This window comes from Coloeus monedula, assembly GCF_965178545.1.
Source record: "Coloeus monedula genome assembly, chromosome: 3".
Lineage (NCBI taxonomy): Eukaryota > Metazoa > Chordata > Aves > Passeriformes > Corvidae > Coloeus > Coloeus monedula.
Genome location: NC_138783.1, coordinates 45,159,086 through 45,180,511, shown reverse-complemented (window position 1 = coordinate 45,180,511; position 21,426 = coordinate 45,159,086). Strand labels below are relative to the sequence as shown.

The 21,426-nt window shown below is 42.0% G+C and overlaps 1 protein-coding gene across 2 annotated transcripts; it reads left to right on the top strand.

Moving 5' to 3' along the window:
* The first annotated feature begins 4,774 nt into the window (after window positions 1-4,774).
* On the top strand, window positions 4,775-18,189 carry GJA3 (gap junction protein alpha 3). 2 transcript variants are annotated; one of them, XM_082278910.1, is made up of 4 exons: window positions 4,775-4,975; window positions 6,423-6,500; window positions 6,716-6,806; window positions 11,745-18,189. In XM_082278910.1, exon 4 carries the CDS (start codon window positions 11,762-11,764, stop codon window positions 13,295-13,297), a length of 1,536 nt encoding a protein of 511 aa, XP_082135036.1. In that variant the 5' UTR covers window positions 4,775-4,975; window positions 6,423-6,500; window positions 6,716-6,806; window positions 11,745-11,761; the 3' UTR covers window positions 13,298-18,189. The 2 variants fall into 2 exon arrangements, with proteins under 2 accessions (XP_082135036.1, XP_082135037.1); XM_082278911.1 differs by lacking the exon at window positions 6,716-6,806.
* Window positions 18,190-21,426: the final 3,237 nt, after the last annotated feature.

Below are 21,426 nucleotides of genomic sequence, written 5' to 3'. Positions count from 1 at the left end.
CCCCTGGTCAGCCTCATTCCCCATTGGTTGGTTTGTGTTCCCCTGCACGGGCAAGGACCCTCGGGTCCCGTGATTCGTGGCTGGAGAAATAAACATCTCTGAAATATCTACCACGAATCTGTCTATATATACTTCTTTTCCACGGGACTCCTGGTTTGATATATGTGTGTTACAGTAATCCCCGCTGTAACAGTGAACTATTTGAACTCTGCATTTTAAATTTGTTTTCTTCAGCTCAGATTTCTGCCAGACTTGTGGCAGCATTCAATGTGTTTCAAACACCAATATTTTTATTTCATATTTCTGTCTGCAGTGTCAGAAAAAAAATAGCGTAACACCATGACAAAAGGATAGCAGGCATAATTCCTCTTAGGATTCTGCATGTCCTGTGTCTCTCTTTTTGAGTCTTCCTCCTAACAGATGCCTGGCTTGTGCAGTTATAGGTCTTCCTTTGCTACACCTTACATGGAGCTTTTGCTTTCATGAAGATGACTGGAAAGCATCTCACTGTTATGTATCCCAGAACAATCAGACTTTTCCTTTGTTCTTGTATTAGAAGACTTCCCATGTTTCCAAAGAAAAGAACCAGAAAGGACCAGAGGAAGTTGGTTCTGGTGGGTGAAACACCAGCCTAGAGTCCCAGTGCTATTCTCAGAACCATATAATCTAGGACGAGATATTTAGTCTTCCTGTGCCTCCATTCCTAAAAACTAGAACTCTCAGTGTTGCCCTAAAAATTAGGAATAATAATACTTCCCGACACCAGTTCTTACGCTGCATTCTCTGATGTGCTTGGCAGTAGTGTCAAACAGAACAGAACACTAATCACTAACTGGTACAATAATAAAATAGGAGATCAAACTACAACTTCAGTCTTTTTATCGCCATGATATTTATTATTTAATTAATTCTAAAGTCCTTCGATTCATCCATGTAGAAAACAACCAGTGATTTGAATCTCACTTCAAGCTGTGCCTCCGGACGTAGCAGTACCCTTTCCCAGCATTTAAATATCTTTAGTGCCATCTTCTGTAGGGCAGCAGCATGTCAAGTGCAATTCTCTTTATTGACATACCATACAGTGCCACAATGAGCTGAACTGACGGCATTTGTAGCTCTTTCTTTAGGCTGACTGCGTGGACAGAACTGCTGTCAGCACTGCTGAGCCATGTGTCACTTCGGCATGGCTTGTTCATGACTGATGACATGTACCACAGTTTAGGGGTCTTTCCACTAGACTGTGCTTGGATGCACAGTTATGTAAGAATGATCCTCTTTTGTATTTCAAAATAGATGTTTAAATTAGAAATAGCAAGGGGTAAAACACTGTTTTGGATCAATATTGATCTGCAAAAGTCCATTTTTCTTATTGGGCAGCATCTCAGGTTCAGAGAACTAAGATCAATCAAGAAATATCTCCTTAACTTACGAGATCTTTTTATCATTTCACAATGCTTGGTGTCTATTTTTGTTTTCTTTCCATGTACCATGTCATGAAACCCCGATTCATCTAATCTAATCTTAAAAATACCTGCCTGACTGCTCTGTCTCTCCACTTCTTGAATTCACTTTGTTTCTGTGCCAGCCAAATAATGTACTGCTAAATATCTGTCTACATGTGGAACAGGGGTTGTCACCTGTGTGGAGGTTTGGATGGAAGACAAAAGATGGTACTAAAGAAGATAATTAATCCCTCTCTGGAGACATTCAAAACCCAGTTGGACACGTTCCTGTGTAACCTGCTGTAGGTGACCCTGCTTTGGCAGGGATGTTGGACTGGATGAACTCCAGAGGTCCCTTCCAACCCTAGCCATTCTGTGATTCTGTGTTAATTAAAAGGCTGAAAATTTTGTAAGTGTGCATTTTAATGTAAAAATTTAAATGTCACCTTGTGTGCTGCTGTCTAGTGTTAATGAAAGAGGGAAAACATAATGAGGACTAGCAGTGCTGTGCAGCTTTAAAGATAAGTGAGGAAACTAACAGGATGGCTCTTCCATGGAAGTCCTTCTGTCAGAAAGTCCACATAAAGAGACACCATTAACTAAATCTGAGCCTATCTTCTTTCTGAATAAAATCCTCAGAGAGACAAGTCCTGCTTTTTCTCTTTCCCCATTGTTTGGCTACAGAACCTCCTGTTAGTGTATGATTAACAAGTAGTCCTCCATATGTCCTCAACATGTTTTCATGCTTGGGCTTTCACCAGTATATAATTGGTTCTTTACTTTTAAAGCTGCTTTCTTCAAGTTTTCCTCATGGATTTTGCATCCTTGCCTGTCCCGTTTTCTACAAATGATCCAGAGGGTTTTGCTGACAGACCAAACCTCTTCTTGTATGAACCCAGAAGGGAATTCTTGGAAAGGAAATTAGCTGATGGGTGTAGTGCTGTGGCAGGCAGGGACTGCATCAGCTTCTCCTTGTTTGAAATGTAAAGGATTCTACCATAAAAACCTTCTGTAGCACAACTGAAACGATGCTCTAGAATTGCCTGCCCCCTGAGTAAGAATATTTTTTCTTAAAAAAACAGGTGTCAAGGCCGGTCTGTACAGACAGTGGGAAATACCACTTGAAACTTAGAGAGAGTGAAAAAGCCATCAGAGAAACACCAGTGCTTCATGCTATTAAAACTTTTGCACAGATGGTTGAAAATGAGAGATCTCTGTCTACTCCCTAAAATCAAACCTCCTGCGCTTCAACTGACATTATGAGCTGGGAAACTTCACTGCACAAGGGAAGCTCTAATTTTAGGAGTTACTGGGGCTGCTGGGATTCCATCCTGTACCCTAACATGGCCTCTCATGCCCCACTAGCTTCAGGATCAACTACTACACTTACAATCATGGCAGCACTGTGTTTCAGATATATCACCCATCTCTGAACAGTCATTTGTCCTTGTGCCACCTCTTGTGCTTAGGGTCAACAGTGATCTTCCTCTCTAGTGCTTTCAGCTGAAATATTTATAGGGACCAATCAAGCATTGCAAGAATACAAGAACATGGGCACGGTCAGATTCAGTTTCTCAACAGTCCTCTGCTACACACAGCCCCTCAAAGTGCCTCAAAATTTTATGGATTTTTTTTTTTTTACTAAATAAAGCCTTAAGAATGACTGGTGTGGTTCTGGTTCCAGCTCTTTGTAGAGTGGTTATCAAGAGAAACTCATATGTTACTGCTGAATAGTTGTTGAGTCATCATACCACTTTAAGTCATTCTTCCATAGAATCATAGGATGGCTTGGGTTAGAAGGAACCTGAAAGACCTAGTTCCAACTCCCCCTGCCAAGAGCCGGGGCACCTTCTACTAGACCAGATTGCTCAAAGCCTTATCAAACCTGGCTTTGAACACTTCTGGAGATGTGTCATCTGCAACTTTTCTGGGCAGCCTGTTCCCAGGACTCACCACCCTCACACTAAAGAGTTTCTTCCTAATACCTAATCTAAATCTACCCTCTTTCAGTTCAGAGCGATTCCCCCTTGACCAGTCACTACCTGCTCTTGTAACAAGTTCCTCTCTGGCTTTCTTGTAGGCTCCTTTAGGAACTGGAAAGCTGCTGTATGGTCTCCTTATAGCCCCCTTTTCTCCAGGCTGAACAGCCCCAACTCTTCAGCCTGTCTTCATAGGAGAGGTGCTCCAGCCCCCTGATCATCTTCATGGCCCTCCTCTGGACTCACTCCAACAGGTCTACATCCTTCTTATGTTGGGGCCCCCTGAGCTGGATGCAGCACTCCAGCTGGGGTCTCATGAGAGCAGAATAGCAGGAGAGAATCACCTCCCTGGACCTGCTTTGATCAGAACCATGTCCCACTCTGCTTTAGATGCTGCCCAGGCTGTGTGGCTGTTATTCTTTCTCTGGGGCAACACTACAGAACACACAAAAACCTAACCAAAACATACATGATAGTAATATTTTTGAGTACTGATGCTGAAAATGTCAAGAGCTGCTTTTAGATAATAACTTTTGCAACAGTGACAACTGATCTGTGGTTTGGGGGTTTTGGGGTTTTTTTCCCAACAGTTCTGCGCACAATAGCCTGACAGCTAATCCTGACTGAGGAGGGTGTGAGGGAAAGAAAAAAGGGGATGGCAGCCCTTTGGGGCTCTTCATGCAGGAAGCACAGGCAGCCACCTGTGAGATTTATCTGCTCTCAGAGAGAAAACTCTCCTTGTGGTGAAGAACTTGTTCGGTTGTTTTGCTCAGGTGTCTCTGACACCTCGCGGAGGGCCGTGCATTCGGCGGCAGGGGCGAGGCGCCCTCTGAGCGCGGGGCCGCAGCCGCACCCCGGCCACAGCGCGCCCCGCGGGCGGCGGCACCGAGCGGGCGGCGGCACCGAGCGGGCGGCGGCACCGAGCGGGCGGCGGCACCGAGCGGGCGGCGGCACCGAGCGGGCGGCGGCACCGAGCGGGCGGCGGCACCGAGCGGGCGGCGGCACCGAGCGGGCGGCGGCTCCCGCGGCGCTGCCTCCGCCGCAGCCCGGCGGGGCGGGGAGGGGTTTCTGACACTTCTATCCTCAGCGGGGAAGAAACTCTTTTATTTCCCAGGAAATCCCGTGGAGGTGGGATGGGTCATCTGCACAGTGACAAACATTTCAAAATCCACGCAGAGACTCCGCTTGGAACCTCGCGGGCGTGGAGAGGGGCTGCCGGCCCGTCCCGTGTGAAGCCGCGGCGGGAGGCGGGGAGTGGAGAGGAGGGGAGGGGAGGGGAGGGGAGAGAGGGAGGGCCGGGTGCCCGGTGCCTTGCGGGGCGGCCGCCAGAGGTGCGGGCGGGGGAGTGCGGGCAGCCACAGGCAGGGCGCAGGGCAGGGCGCTGGGCACGGGCTCCCGGCGCCGCCCGCCCCGCCCCGCCGCTTCTGCCACAGCCCCGGCAAAGTTTGGGGGCGCCTCTTCCTCCCGCTTAAACGACCTGTGCGCCATCGCCGCCCGGACTCTTCCGAACGAGTCGCTCCTTTGCTGCTTAAAAAAGCCTTCCTCCCGCCAAGCGTAAGTAGAGCGAGCCTGGGCTGCGCCGCTCGGCTCCAGGCAGGGACGCGCCGCCCGGCACAGGGGACGCGGCCGCGGGCACGCTCCGAGCCGGCGCTGGGGGCGGGAGCCTGCCCGGGGCCGCTGCCCGCTTGCCGTGTCCCCCGGCCATGGGATGGGCGCCGGGGAAGGGCAGGGCGGGGCCGAGCCTGGTCATCCTGCTGAGGAGGAGTCGAGGCAGGGGCCCTACTGCTCTGAATACCTTTCTGAGGGACCCTGGCACTCTGTTCCTGCCCCACCGGGGGAACTGTCTGCAGGCAGCGGCGCTCGCAGATGGGACGGTAACTGAGCCTGGTGTGGCAGGGAGAAGTGTCCAAACGTCACCAAATACTTCAGAAGATGCAGTGGAGGACAAAGCAACAAGTATTTATATCCAGGATTTTTGTTTAGGGGCATGTAATATCTTCTTAGAAGTTGCCACTAACATGTGAACATTGATGTGCATTTCAAGCCAGTTTTGTACTCGGAGTAAAGTTAAGTCTTAAATATAAAGCAGAGCCAGAATTTCTTTCAACGTTGTAAGTGGTGCCACACAGAATGATGGAGTTCACGAGCATAACCCAAGATGGTTCCGGGGTTCCTTGAGGTGAGCTCTAAGTTATCTGGCCCATACAAGCACTTTCTACTGATAGTAGAAAAGGCCGGGTGGCCTCCCTGCATTGACCAGACTTTTACCTCACTCTGTCCACATCTTTGGTCTGAGAGTTATCAAAATGTGCCAGTTACTCACTTGTTCACTCAGGACTCACAAGTGATGAGAAGTATTGAGATGAATAAATATTCTTTGGAAGGTATGAAGCTTGATTAAGTAAAAACTTGCCAATGTTATAACCAAAAAACTTGTTTCATTTGTGTCTTTTTTTTTCCTGTAGGCAAAAAGTGTTTGGGTTCATTGCTGATGCACTGAAGAAATCATATAAGCCTAGCATGTTATTAGGAATCCTTAGTGTGTTTGGTCTTTAAGACACTGACATAGATATGAAGAATAAATTGAACTGAGTAGCTAGAGATACTAGAGGTATTTAAATTTACCCTTAAGGTAAATTTAAAGGGAAATGAAAGAATCCTACTAGAACATTTTAGAACTAAACTAGAAAAAATTTAAATGGTTTTCATAGTACAAAAGTGTACTTTAAGAAGTTTGAACAGGGTCTCCCTTGCAGTTACTGTAACTTGCCTGAAGTCCTTTCAGATGGATACTCAAATGTTGGAGTCCCTGGTTCTCTGCAGTGAAAAAGGGTCTTGAGTGTTTGAATGCCTGAATGCCAGAAAGGCTCTTCTTTCGTTTTTACATCTGGGGCGGGGGGCGGGACACTCCTCACTGTGCAGTTTTTAGATCTGTGTGGCTGATGATATGTGGGCACCTGACAGCTCTGTCTCATTCATGTTTCACTCACTCGGGATGTAGGACTGTTGCCCTCATGCTCCACGGCTGTTCCGCAGTCCCCCGGTAGCTCCACACCCTTCACACCTTTTGGCTTTACTGGTAAGTCACTGTCTTTTCATTCCCATGTAGAGCTCTAAGTGGCATTTGAGTATTCTGGGGGACAAACGGGGTTGCTTTTTGTTCCTGTTTTTCTCCTGTGGCTAACAAATCAGGGCAGGGGTTTGTTCCAGCAGGGAAGAGAGGAGTTTCACAGGTGGGGTGTAGCTCTCCTCCTGGGCTCAGCCCTGCACTCCTCGCACTTTTCCTTTACTCAGGCCAAACTTTCACTCAGAGGTCAAGTGGAGTCAAGAAGAAGTCAAAAGAAGTTTTGCCTGGGATTTAAGGAGGAGGCTCCATAGCAGTAAAGTAAGTTCAAGGTAATAACAAGATCAGTCAAGGAATTAATTTTTAACAAGTGTTTAAAATATAATGAGAGTGGTGATAGATGTGTCTGAAAGTATGACACTGGGAGCATGAAGAAAAGTATTTTTAAAATCCTTGTTTAAACGAGTTTATAAAATGAACTGTGAAACCTCTATTGTGTTTTATGAAACACTCACCGTTGTGTTTCATATATTTGGACATGGCCAAATACCATTAAGTTTCACTGGAAATTATAGTAGCTTATTCTGTGCCAGCATATATGCCAGTTTGTCTGGAATTACATGGTCACGCTACAGACTTTTCTGCAGGATGACTGCTTTTGTCTGATTTAAATTAGCAGAGTTAAGAACCTGGTACTAGAGGAGATGCCCGATTGTTTGGTGTAAAAACAAATAAAATATTGCAAGTTGTTCTAACAGCTTTTTTTTTTGCCATACTGCTTTATAAATAATTTAGAAGAAAAAAAAGTCTAAATCCCAAGTTTTTAGACTGTCCAGAGAAATCAAAGGAAACATGGGCTGAATTTAAGAAATTGTATTCAGACAAGGATATCTGTTAGGTTTCTAAATATTTGTTTTGGGACATTTTTAGGAGGTACCAGTATAATGAAATTGTAAATATGTCAAGTGTCATAATATGGTAATGTATTTAACACAGCTGTGTACTTATTTGTGTGCATATGTGTATATAAATACATAAACATATACATGTTTGAGTAAAATTATAAATAATAAAATGTCGAATTTTGCACACCTAATACATAGTGATGAACTTCTTCAGTGATGTCATCCGAAATAAAAATAACTGGCAAATTTGTGTTACATTATAATTATTCCTCTCCTGCAGAGGGATTGATGTGACATTGCAGCTTCTAAAGTTTATTCTCGCTTGCCTGTTCTCTTTGTCACATGCAAAGTGTGTTTGTACATGTACTAAACTAGTGATTAATAACACAATATTGATTCTTAAATGCCATGCCAATTTTTATGAATGTCCGTTTTTCAGTGTTGGTCTCAGAGGAATGACTTTCTAATACAAGAAACACAATACAATTCAATACACCAAATAATATTCAATACACCAAATAATACAAGACTCCCAGTTCTTATTAAATGATACAAAGTTCATGAAGTCCTTGCTTTTCCTACCGTTGAATTAGATTGTTTTCTGAGACAGATTCTCTGTCATTCCCTTGTGGGTATTCATGGACATAATGAAATGCAGATAAAGATGTTTCATTTTTTAATCTGCATTTTTTTCCAAGCACAAAAAGAAAAAATGTCTCCTTTCACAATTCATATTGAAGATAAGGTCTTAATAGTTGCCTGTCTCTGTATTTCAGCAGCACTGAAAGTAATACTATATAGTTGAAGTTTATGTAAAACTACAAAAGCAAGCTTGGGATTATTCTCAATTAAAATACTGAGTTGTGGCTGTTTAAATTTAGATATAGGTATTGTTGAACTCAATAGTGAAAAATCAAATATTCTGAGAGCTTTATGAACCTTTTGTTTTCATTTGATGTAATTTAAACATTATTGTATCAAGGCACCCCTTTACAATTATTGGTCTGATTTTTGGATGAGTTACATTTGCCTTAAGAATTGCTCACTGAAGAATGTATTGACATTGAAGAAAGACACAGGACCTGGATTTCTGGGAACTCTCCAGCCAGTGGAGATGTGTAACTTTGCATTGCCTTTGGAAATTATGTCCTTCCAGTATTTATGTACTATGGACAAGACATGTTTCTGGTGAAGGCAACAGTTGCTGCAATTCATACTAAGATGTACACTGAGGTTTTTCACCTCTGTGAAGTTAAGATGCTGTGAAGTATCTGCTCACAGCTTAAACACCTTCTCTTTGTGTGCAGGATGATTTTGCACACTCTGATATACAGAAATAAATCTTCTAACTAATGTAAGCATTAGAGTAACTTTTTTATGTGTATCCTTTGAGAAGTGCATTGTGTCATGTCTTTGGTGTCCTGAATTATCTCAGCCTGGGCATTGCTGACCTGTAGTAAAAAGAAAAAAATTCTTGAGTAGTATTGGTGAATGGAGAATGATTCAGAATAAGTTAGATAGATATATTATTTGTCATCTTTAAGTTTTACAGATTGTTATTGTTCTTCTGCTAATCACTAGATAAATCCTCAGAAAAGCACAAAATATCCTGTTTTTATTGTAGCCATCATTGCCTATTGATCTCTATAAGGGATGCACAACAGTGTGCCTGTAGGGGACAAAAATTGGTACCTTACACGTGCAGGGCTTATCGTTTTTCAGGAGGGCAGACCAACTTCATTCTTTTTATGCAACAGAAGGTAATATCAGTTTTTATAAAAAACCAGTATGTGGCCTTTGTGGCATTGGATACAAGGGTAAGAAAATGGGACATGAGTGCTGTATTCAAGAAGATTTAATGGTCTATCTTTTCGCTGGTTAATAAACTTTCTATTACAAGTATTAGTAACAAAAGAACAAACCATAACTTTGACTGCTGAGCTGCCTATTTTGTTTGATCTGAATGGAAAATAAAGTGAGGCAGAGAGTATTGAACCGAGAGGCACAGAATAATGTCAAGAATAGCAGAGAAAGGAAATACTGAACTTAGGTTTGTGCTAAACTTCTTTAATCCATCAAATATCACATTGTTCATTTTGCTTTTCCTCCATTTTCCCACTCATAATAAGAACATGCCTAAACAACAGTTTAGTTCTGTTCAAACCTGGAATTAAACTGGGTATATCTTCAAATGGTTTTGAGTAAAAAACCCCACAAAATTAATTCATTATTCCCTTAAAAATTATTATTTGTCAAGATTAAAATTACTTAACCATCCAAAATATTTTAAACATTATAAAAACAAGATTGATGATTAAATTTTAAAATCATATAAACATATTAAGACTATAAAAATACCATAAAAAATTATTCAGCTTTGGGCTACTGTTTTAAGAGGAGAAAAAATACATTCTTCAAAAAGAATCTAAATATATGTTAAAAATGTTTCAGGACTGTGAACATACATACACAAAATCAGTATCTCATTTTTAGTATCGTTTGCAGTTTATCATGTTATGTTGGAAAAAGAATTCACTTACATTAAAGGGAATGTGGTTTTGAAGAATATCAAATACGTATTTTTAGGGGGAGGTTTTGTTCAATTAACTTTGTGGGATAAAAAAGTGAATTAGTATTCCAGGATTTGCAAAACTGCAAAATACTAACGGATGTGTTATTGCTTTTTGTGTGAAAGCATACTAGTCTGCAGTTCGAGGTATTTCATTGCCTCACAGTAAAATCAAGTTATAAAAAAGTGCCTTAAATAAGTTTAATTTCCTTAATTGCTTTAATTAAAAGCCTGAAAGAAGTTCAGAACAGACTTTGGAAATACTTCTTTTGGAAAAACAGTGACATAATTGCTGGAAATTACAGTCATATAATGATGAGAATAGTATACTTTTTTAGGTGTAAATTCTTAGCTGTGGTGATGAACACCTTTTCTTTTTCTTGGGAATTGTAAGACACCCAGGTGTTTGGATAAGAAGTAATTAAGTTATATTTATGAAATATTCTAAGATTTTTAAACAAGAAGATAATTGCCTTTCTCATAGTGTTTTTTTTGTATGCAAATTGTTAGAGCTGAATTACAATACAAGTATTTCTGAAGGTATTGAAGTTACTGAAAGCAAAGTTTTTTATTTTGTTTTCGGTTGAAGGTTGACATATAAAACATAGGAGTTTATCAGGAGAATGAAATGTACTTCTTACATATATTCCAATATTCTTGCATATAATCCAGTTAGGAACAGGCCTAGGATAACAGAAGTGATACCAGCAGATTTCTCCTGTTTCTCAATTGGAGGAAACTTGTGAGGAATCTGATATTAAAAAAAGTCTTGCATTTTAAGCCTTTCCAAATCAGCAATTGTGTCTCTGCCTAGAATTGGACTTGGGAGGCCCATCATACATGAATTGGTGGAAGCTGCTGAGAATATATGCCAGTTGTTTGTCACAGAAGTAAGGTCATAGGATGTACTTTTATTTTTTTCCAGGAAAATCTCTGTATATAGTTGCCGAAGTGACCTTGAGTTTGTTGTTTCGGTTTTTGTTTTGTTTTAATGATGTTGCAGTAGGTATGATTCAGTAACACCAGCTGCCAGGACAGTAGGGGAAATGGCATAGAAACCTTTTCACCGTTTGTCTCAGAATTTCTCATTCTTCCCAATATTTCAAGTTATTAAAATGTCTGGATTTTATTAGAAATAAACAAATTTGAACATGATTAGGCTTTGGGAACATGCTTGTTGAGTCGTACAGATTCCAAAATTAAACTCTAAATTCCATAGGTTTTGAGTAATTATTTTTCTGTGTTTGTACAGTTCAAAAATAGCAGAGGCCTGAGACATTACTAACATTCTGAATGCTGGAATAAGTAAGTTCTGATAACAATAAAATTATTAGAGTTAGGCAAACTTCACATCACACTCTGGATACCAGTGCAGTTGTGTTAATAGTAAGATTATTCTGTTTATTTGATCTGATTTCTACCTGTTCTTTTCTAAATATGAGCAGGAGCAGTTAGAGCCATCTCAGACAGAGGAAGTAATGTTTTTTAAAATATTTAAATCTTGTAGAAATTCTAACTTACGAATCCTTCTTGCCAGTTGTGTATAGGCACTTAATCCTGTATGGGCTCTGCGAGAGCACTAAACATCTCCCTTCTGTGCTCACCAAAGCCTGTGGTTGCATGGTCCTGGGGTTATCTAGTTCTTAATGTATGTGTGCAATATTCTGCAAAAGCAAGTGCCCTTAAGAAATATCATTTGTTGAGGATCAATCTGTTCTGCCCCAGTGTTGTGTAATTATAAGATGATTTAACGTTGCTCTAATTGCTCTGATGTTCTTATTGTAGGTTAGAAATCTGAAACAATGGGTGACTGGAGCTTTCTGGGGAGACTGTTAGAGAATGCGCAGGAGCACTCCACGGTTATTGGCAAAGTTTGGCTGACGGTACTGTTTATCTTCAGGATCCTGGTGCTGGGGGCTGCTGCTGAGGAGGTCTGGGGAGACGAGCAGTCGGACTTTACATGCAACACTCAGCAACCTGGTTGCGAAAATGTTTGCTATGACAAAGCCTTCCCCATTTCTCACATCCGCTTCTGGGTGCTGCAGATCATTTTTGTCTCCACTCCAACCCTCATCTACCTGGGCCATGTCCTGCACATTGTACGCATGGAGGAGAAGAGGAAAGAGAAAGAGGAGCTGAAAAAGAAGGGAAGTGGCAAAGATGGCAACTACCCAGTAGCGGCAGCATCTGGCAGTGGTGGTGGAGGAGGCAGCAATAACGTCAAAGATCCTGTTGTCAAAAGGGGGAAAGAGAAGCTCCCAATCCGTGATGAACGTGGTAGAATCCGTATGGGGGGTGCCTTGCTCCGTACCTATGTCTTCAATATCATATTCAAGACACTGTTTGAGGTGGGCTTCATTGTGGGCCAGTACTTCCTATATGGCTTCGAGCTAAAGCCAGTCTACCAGTGCAGCCGCTCACCTTGTCCACACACTGTGGACTGCTTCATCTCAAGGCCCACGGAGAAGACCATCTTTATCATCTTCATGTTGGTGGTGGCCTCAGTCTCCCTGCTGCTGAACATGCTTGAGATATATCACTTGGGGTGGAAGAAGCTTAAGCAGGGCATGACAAGCCAGTACATCCTTGAGATGCCTGTTGCAACAATGACACCAGTTATGGTAACAGGGGAGTCCAAACCTGTTTCCCTGCCACCACCAGCACCACCTGTGGTGGTCACAACTGCCACGCCGGCCCCTGTTCTGCCTGACACCCGTGCTGTCACACCGCTACTGGCCCCAGTGACCATGGCATCATACTATGCTACAGCTGCTCCAAGACCACGGCCCCCCTCCAACACGACATCCATGGCAAGCTACCCTCCTGCTCCACAAATTTCTGAGGAGAGGCACCGTGCTGTGACTCCCACACCCATCTCGACTCCCGTCACCATCCCGACCCCCATGCCCACGCCCACACCAGCCGTCATCAACTACTTCAACAGCAGCAGCCGTGCCCTGACGTCCGAGCAGAACTGGGTCAACGTGGCAGCTGAGCAGCAGGGGAAGGTTTCCTCCAGCTCAGCAGGTTCCTCTACACCCAGCAGTGTCCGGCATCCCCTTCCCGAGCAGGAAGAGCCACTGGAGCAGCTACTCCCACCCCCAGCTGTGCTGCCCATTGCCGCAGCCAACAGCGGCAGCAGCACCAGCCTGAGCGGGGCGAGCGGCAGTAGGTGGGATGTGGAGGGCGAGGTGGAGCTGTCGGGGGCACGGCCCGTCTCGGCTGCCTGCACCACGGTGGAGATGCATGAGCCACCACTGCTTGTAGACACGCGGCGCTTGAGCAGGGCCAGTAAGTCGAGCAGCTGCAGAGCCCGGTCAGACGACCTGGCTGTGTAGGGCGGTCGCCCCTGCTCGGGGGAGCAGGTGGTGGAAGGTGGAGTGGGCAGGGGAGCTGCCCGGGGAGGCCAGGCCTGGCGTGGGTGAGAAGGCCTGGGCTTCAAACTTAGGCGCTTGCTGTTTTTGCACTCTGTGAGTTGTAGTGGGGAAAATTATCAACATTTTCTAATAGGTCAGGGGTGACCGAAGCGCAGCCTGTGGGCCAGGAGACCAGTCCCACTTTCCTTCACGTTCATGGCAGATCCCTCAAGGGCAGCCATAGGGGAGGCCTGCACAGATAGCAGGTGGTGATGGTAGCTGGCAGTGTGCCCTGAGGCTGACTTTCATCCGAGAAAAGTGTTAATATCCCTATGCCCATGCACCTTGCTGTCATCTCCCTCTTGCCCTTGCCTTCACTTCCACTCGTCCACAGAAGCTCTACATGAGCAGATGCAATGACTTACTTTCTTCCTCTTGAATCTTACGTAGCCCTATGGCGAACATCAGGGTGGTATATTGCCTATTGGCATCTGTCGTCTCTACGGACCAACTTGCCATATTAAAGGTAACTCAGTTTCTTCCATATAATATGACTTAGTGAAGCCTTTGTGCTCACGGCAAGTCGCCAATGTGCTCCTCGGCCAGGCAAAGTTTAGGGAACCCCTGGAGTAGATTTTTGAGGTTCTTCTTTCCATAATTTTTTTTTTTTTACTCTTGACCTGTTAGGAAGTGTTCGGTTTGACCTTCTATCCAGTGTTTGCCAGCCATGATCACACCATGTTTATAAGCCTGCAAATATGTTTGAGCATGTTTGATTATAATTTTAGCTGACTTCTAAAATTGCTTACAGGAGGACAGGAATTTAAACCACACCTTGGAAATTATTACACAGAACAATTTCTCTTCAGAAAGCAAGGATTATGATGTCAATACACTGTGGCCCCATATATTGCCCGTGGATAATTAGGATGAAGTACAGCTCTGCATTTTAGACTATTAGATATCAGCTTAAGTTTGTTGGAAAAATGCTTTTTAGAAGTAAACTTGAGTGCTTATTTTCAAGTATTTGAACATTTTAAGAATAATCTGTAGGTTTAAAGTTACTTGACTGTGTATTTAATAATTTTAGTTTGATCTTTGATCTTACAAGAAAATGTTAAGAGGAAAGAAACTTACTAATGGTGAAATTCCCAAAGCAACATTATTTCCTGTTGTGTACTCTTTAACATCAATCTGTAGCGTCCTCAGGTCAGTGAAAACAGATAATATTGTATTGCAGAAAAGGTGGCTAAAATACCTGGTCAATGTGGTGGCTGAAGGGTCTTTTCCAATCCCACTGAAGTCACTTGCAGGACTTCCATTCAATTTAACAAGAAGCAAGATTTGGGAATGGATCTTGCAGGCCTTATTCAAGCAAAACTAACATTCACATGAAGTTTTGGGAGCCAGATGAAATTTAGATTTTGGGCCTTAGAAAAGACATTGAAATCCTCCTTTTGAAAAATGTGTGTTTCCCTTAAAAATGGGTGAAGGAAAATACTGGTTTGTTTTTTTTTTTTTTGAAGGTGCAGCTTTTCTTACAACAGGCTCTGTCCTTTATTTCCTCCTTAACAAGATGTTAGTCAGAATTCTGCGTGCCTGATAAGGCTCAGGAGAGTTTTGGTACAGAATTAGGCCCAGCTTCTGTTCTAAGCAGAATCCAAAAGAACTGAAGCTTGGAGTCAGTCCTGTTGCTGCTATAGATCGAAAGTACTGTAACTGGAAAAGAGCAGTCAAACACACTGGGATATCCCTTTGTGTCTTTGAAGTGTTTGGCCTGGCAGTGCAGTCCTTACTCAGGCAAAGCAGGGTCACGCTGTAGCAAGTAATTAACATTGCCAGTTATTTCTGCTGTTATATGTTTTCCTGAGCATGCTTATTTTATTCAACAGCCAAAATATATTCCCACCACCCAAGATTAAACATTTTTACTGCTTTCTGAGTAGTCACAAAGAGCTTCTCATGATCAGAAGCACTGTTCTGCAACCTTTGGGCATGTTGTCTCATGATTTCCTTGTCCTGCTTGTGTTGAACCAGGTGAGGAGAAGTCCTTCCGCTGCTATGGATCTTAAGGGCAGGCACTGCATTAAAAATCAATGTGTAGTGGTACAATAAAGATATTTATTAGTAGGTATTCAGCTTCAGGCATGCTCTAATGGATTTTCTGTGTTACAAGCCATAAAAACCCTTTCTGCAAGAAAGCTAAAAGCCAAGTTTTGCTCTCTATTGTATCCATGCAGCTGTGCTGAACATAGACTAAACTTGAAGTTGCCTAGGTGTAAACAAAGGCAAAGATTAAGATTCAAAATTTTTAGATTTACTAGCATCTATAATAGCAGTTTTTAAAGTTTTGATAAATGCCAGTTAACTATATTGCTGAAATAATGCAATATATGCATCTCTGTATTTTAGTACATCACAGTTTATAGGCTACATTTTCCTTCCTTCTATGCTTCTGAAGAATGAAGTCAAAGTCTTTCTGGAGTGTGTTTATATAAACCAGGCCTCCTGGAATGTATGCTTTTTTATATCAGTTCCTGAGAGCAAAACTGATGTTGTTTGATGGGGCTCTGCATCTTGCAGCCCTTACTTTAGTACTACCCTCACAGAGTGTGTCCTGCAGGATTGCATCCATACTGTATATAAAAAATAGTAACAGAGATAGATTTAACTTAGGATCAACTGAGACCTAGTCTGACCTTTTCAAGTTAATGTGTGTGGTTAGACCTGCAGAGAGTTCAGATGCTTTAGTGGAACATATGGTATTTTCAGCTAGAGTAACTTCTGGAAAGCTCTAAAAGATGATTTTTCCTGTTAGGTGAAGCTCGGGGGGAGAAATGTAACTCTATTGCAACCCCTAAGAGAAGTCTGAGAGAGCAGCCTCTGCATCCAGGCAGTCCTGGCCTGAGAAAGCAAAGCTACAACTCACAGGTTGCGCTTTTAAGATCAGCTTAAGTTCCATCACGTAACTATGCAGCGTCAAGCCTCTTCATTACCTGCAGTTTCATTTGGAGTCCAGTAACTGTCTCTTCATTTAAGCCCAGGTAACTGTTTTGGCAGAATTCCTCAGTGCTTACAACTGCTTGTATTTGCCGCATCACATCTGGATTCAGATTTGTTGAAAGAAAAATCTAATTGGTGTGGCCAGTTTTGAGGACTTTAATCTTTACTCGTGAATGATGACTGAATTCAACATCCTGTGAGTCAAGTGCTGAATTCTATGCAGAATTCAGCAGTTCTAGAAAATATGTGCAAACACCCACTGATTTGCAGAATAGAGTCTGTTGGCAAAAATTATCCTCTAATTTCCGAGCTGTTGACTCTTTCACATCAATTAATTACAAAGTTTCATGGGAATTGGTAGCAAGTGATACCCTGGTTTAGTATATGGCTGTTCAGGCCACAATTCTGAAAGACCTCAGGTGCACAGCTAAGATGAAACCTGTAGGTAAGTTATCACAAAAGCAGAAGTCAGAACAGAATCATGCCTGTTACTAAGCAGACTGAGTAAAACCCCCCCACATTTTTGCTCTTTGAGTAGAATAATTGTGGGAAAACTTGTTCTCTCTTACCTGAAGTTAAAAAATATGCTGAAAAAAGAAAACTGAAAAAAGATACTCTTTGAACAAGTTACCAGGTGTATGATGTACTACTCTTTTTGCAGTATATTTGTCATTCAACAAGGCACTTAGAGCTAATTAAATGTTTGACATTTTGCAGCTCTTAATATTATTTTCTGGTATGAGTACATAAGTGTAGGGTCAGTAAAATAATAAAAGCAAGCTTTAAAAATCAGATCACTATTTAGGTCCTTTTTTTGGTTAGTCATGGGACTGCCTCCTCAACTGCTACAAACTGTTGTATTCCACTGAGTTCATTTGGTGACATCAGTCTGCAGGAGCAGAGTGTTGAGCCCCCAGGTCTTTTTGTTTCCTACAGACACTAACACCATGGATTTGAACAGGCTGGGGTTTTTTTTAATTCCAGATGTTTTACTTTGATTTTTATTGTGAAAAGTGTGCCTTGTAATTTAGATTTTCGTAAGTTTACATTCAGCTTTTGATTTCAGATTGCACATTTGGATGAAATAAACTGCTTTCTAGGTTTACATTTGTATAAGAAGTAAAAGAATGACTCTGCCAATGTGTTAAACTTAAAAGAGAAATGTCTTACTATAACACAGGAACTCTTCAGACATAAGGCAGTACCATTAAATTTAACCTGGTCACTGATCCATAGTATCAACTTTCTCTGTGTAATTAAAATACGGGTGTTGGATATATAGGGAGCACACCATGGAAAAAAATATTTTTCATCATGAACTCAATTATTACCAAATAAAATAAGGTTCATTATTGTTCATATGCCTTCATGTGTGTTCAGAGCACAGTAACTAGCTGTGACATGTGTCCCCTATGAGCAAAACTTACAGCCTGGTTTAAAATTCCGAACAAAGTATTTGTGGATAAACACTGCACTGTTACACTGTAGAAAATTTTACAAAAAATAAATGTTTTTCTTTCTAGGCAAAAATATGGTCTAAGCCTGGAAATACAATTTCATGCAAGTTATTTTAAGTTTTGCAAATAAGACCATTAATGGCAATGGGACTATTTGCATAAACTAAAACCACTGATGTGATAAAGAAATTGTAGATTTGCATTTTAAGTTTGCTGTAAGATGCCAATCTAATTCTAGAATTTTTAGTTCTTGAAGAGTTATGCAAGATGCGTGAGCATATTTTAAGGTGGAGAATACATTGCTATTTGCATTGCCACTATTTCTCACAGTTAAAGGGTTCTAAAGCATGAGAAAGCTTACTCAGAACTTTCTTGTTGCTTTCTGGATGTTTGTCTTTTACATGACAGAATCTGACAACAAACATAACAAGTTTTCCACGCAGTCAGGAACTTGTAGTAGCAATAAAACCAGCAAACAGTTAACAGTACTGTCTTCAGAGAAGTGCCTTGTATATTAAATTCTGCAAGAAGCAAGTTGATGTAAACGTTAATTTACCTCATATGTTTACAAAATTGTGACTAAATAAACTTTTTGTACCACAGCATTGTCTCTTCTAGATTAAATTTTCATGGTTGTGTAGATGGTCTTTTAAAATACTAATGTGATGGAACAGTTAGCTCCCTCCTGTTATTCACTTACACTGCTGCTTTCCTTCATCATATGAAGCACTCACTGAATTGCACCTCATGGAAAACTGGATGTTAAAACCTGTTTCTGTGCAGAACTCCCAGTAGCTTCAAAGGAATTTCACAGCCCAGAGGATACATGGGAGCAAGACCCAGTTGAGCATGTGCAAGGGTGAAATGCTAACTACCTGGACATCAGTGGGAGGTCTGCTTCTGCCTTCTACCAAATACAGGTTTCACTTTTGGCTCCTGCTTTGACACAGGAGTCACTGTTCATCTCATCAAGCGTGGCATTGGCAGCGACTCCCACCTTTCCCCCCAGTGCTGGCTCACTAACTTTCATTTATCCATCAAGCTGCCGTGCCATGAGATTGTTACCTATGAATGCATGAAGGATTTTAGCACAGGGAAAATGTGTCCTTACAACGTGGGTTGTCCACTACATTTGAAATTTGCTGATTTGGCCCTTATAGGAACATTCACAGTTTAGCATGCAGAAGTGTAACTCAATTCTGTACTGCAAATGTACAATGTAGTAAATGCAAGTTAGTCTGAACATTGTATAGTCCCATGAAGAGGCCAGGGCCAAATTTCTGTGAAGTTTTACTTGTGGAAAGCAGCAATGTGGGCAAGACTAAGTGTGTCTTCCAGAAGTGCTAAGTATGAAGGCTTTGTAGAACTTTATTTTATCTGCAGCACTTATATGGACCTGGCAGGTCATAGTTTCTGCTCTGTAGTACTGAGTGCTGCTCTCTCCGGAGAGTACAGTCAAGCATATTTTTTTGGTGCCTCCTTGTGCTCAGGCAGTGCTGTCTCTGCTTTACATGACGTATCCATATGGTAAACCAGACTGTTCACTATCTCTGGTGACTGGGCAGAAGTAAAGCAAGCTGACAGGTGTATAATATGGGTAGTACTAATGTGCTTAGCAGTAGTAATAAGCTAAGGAAGTGCATAAAGTGGCCTGGTGGTGCCAGCTGATAACTCACTTGCCTCTGACCAAGAACATTTTGCTACAAATATATCTGGCATGCTTACTATTTAGATGCATATTCCACAATTTTGTCGCTTTGAAGAACAGAGTACTCCCAAGGGAGCTGAGACCGTCAGCTGATGCAGACACAGCTCAGTCATGGACTCTCCCTCACTTGGGATGCAGCCACACTGCTGTCACCTTGCTTATGCTGTCTCTAAAGAATTTCTGGCTGGAGTATGAGATACAAATGTTGCTACTCTTGATCTCTGAAGGCCTTTGTGATGGTGTGGGTGCCTTTCGCTGCCACATGAGCGAGGTGGCTTCATGTGAGCTTCTGCAGAAAGAGTGAAAGGTGTGTCCTCTTCATCCACAGCTGTGTTAGGGCACCCTGAAGATTCTGGTAGTAATGAGAAGAGGTGTACTGGGGGGAATGCTCTAACTGGCTCCAGTAAATGTCTGAACAGTTGTGCTGAAAGCCAAATGAGGGGCATTCCACACATCCCGGTACTGCTGCTGCTGTTCCCAGGGATTTGGCACAGAAACAATCAGCTGGGCTTTAGCAAGAATTGTCGGTAAGAATGGGCTTTGACTAACCTCATCAGTGTTTCCCCACACTGTAGCTGGAATAGGAATGAAGTCAGTGATGGCAATACATGTTGCCTCTCAAGGAAACAGATAGCGAGATCTTAATAGGTCTGACATTTTGATCACTTTTAGCAACTGGATGTGCATCAAGTCTAATTGTCTTTGTGTCTGTTTTCAGCAGACAATAGAGTAAGCAGATGCTTATCCAAACCCACAAAACTGAAGAGAGCCTTCTCATAAAGATCATCTAGGAAGACTGTTTTCCTTAGAGTGTTGTAGTCCAGGAAAACAGGGTGTTTGAGGAAACACACATTTTAGCACATGCAGGTATGTGATATTATGCCAGAATTACAGGTGTCATTAATTACTGTTAATGCATTAGTAGGACAGTTGGATTGCACCAGCTGTTCTTCATTGTATAAGTATTTTTTCATTTTTAAGGAGAGATTAGTGGTACATAGCAACAAAATACTGTCCTTCATGGGTAGTTACTTTTTTTTCTTTTCCATGAAGTATGTGATCTGTGTATCTTTGAGTCACTAGCGGGAGTACAGTGTCTGTCAGAACTATTTTTAGTGCCTAGAGGAGGGTATCCAATGTGTGGACTTTTGCAATATCTTGTTTTTAAGGGTGACTGTCAGCACTTATGACGGTGGCTACAGATGTGGTTGAGGTGCCTGGTGCCATTGACAGTGGCAATGAGCAGACTGACACCAAGGTCACAAAAAGCTGCCCAGGCTCACTGTGTTTGCATCACTAATGTAGCCAACTCTAACCTGTGTGTGGTGGGCACCTTTTTTCAGCCAGGTCTCTGTAATTTTAGAGGTTGCCTCCTGAGGGAAAAAAATCAAATACCTGTCGTTCTTCACCCTCTTTATTTATTTGTCCTGTGAAAGTATGATAAAATATATTAAAATGTCCAGACCTTTGCATTTCTAAGCAGAATGAGACATGGCTCTTTAAAGAGTTCCTGTGCTTTCTAGGGAATATTTTTGAAAATAGAAAGGGCTTCACAAGTTCAAACTCTCAAAAAGACAATACATTTTTTGTTGGGATACATTTTTTTTGTGTTTGCACAGGATCCAACAAAGTCAGTGAATTGATGGAGTAAGGTGAAATAAACCTATTTTCCGTGTGAGAATATAGGTTATATGTCTATACTCAATTTATGAAAACTAAAAAGGAAGAGCAAACAGTTATCAGCTATCATATATCTCACTCCACTGTTTGAGAAGATTAAACTTTCTAAAGGTTTTGGCTTTAAGGAATGTTGTGGTCTTCTGAGCAGAGACTAAGGGATAATTATGGTTGAACTATCCTGCCCTACAGAGGAACCTACTGTTTGCTTTGCCTGTCTTATGTAGAGGGGTTTGCTATGTAAATTCTGCACAAAATGCAGAAGT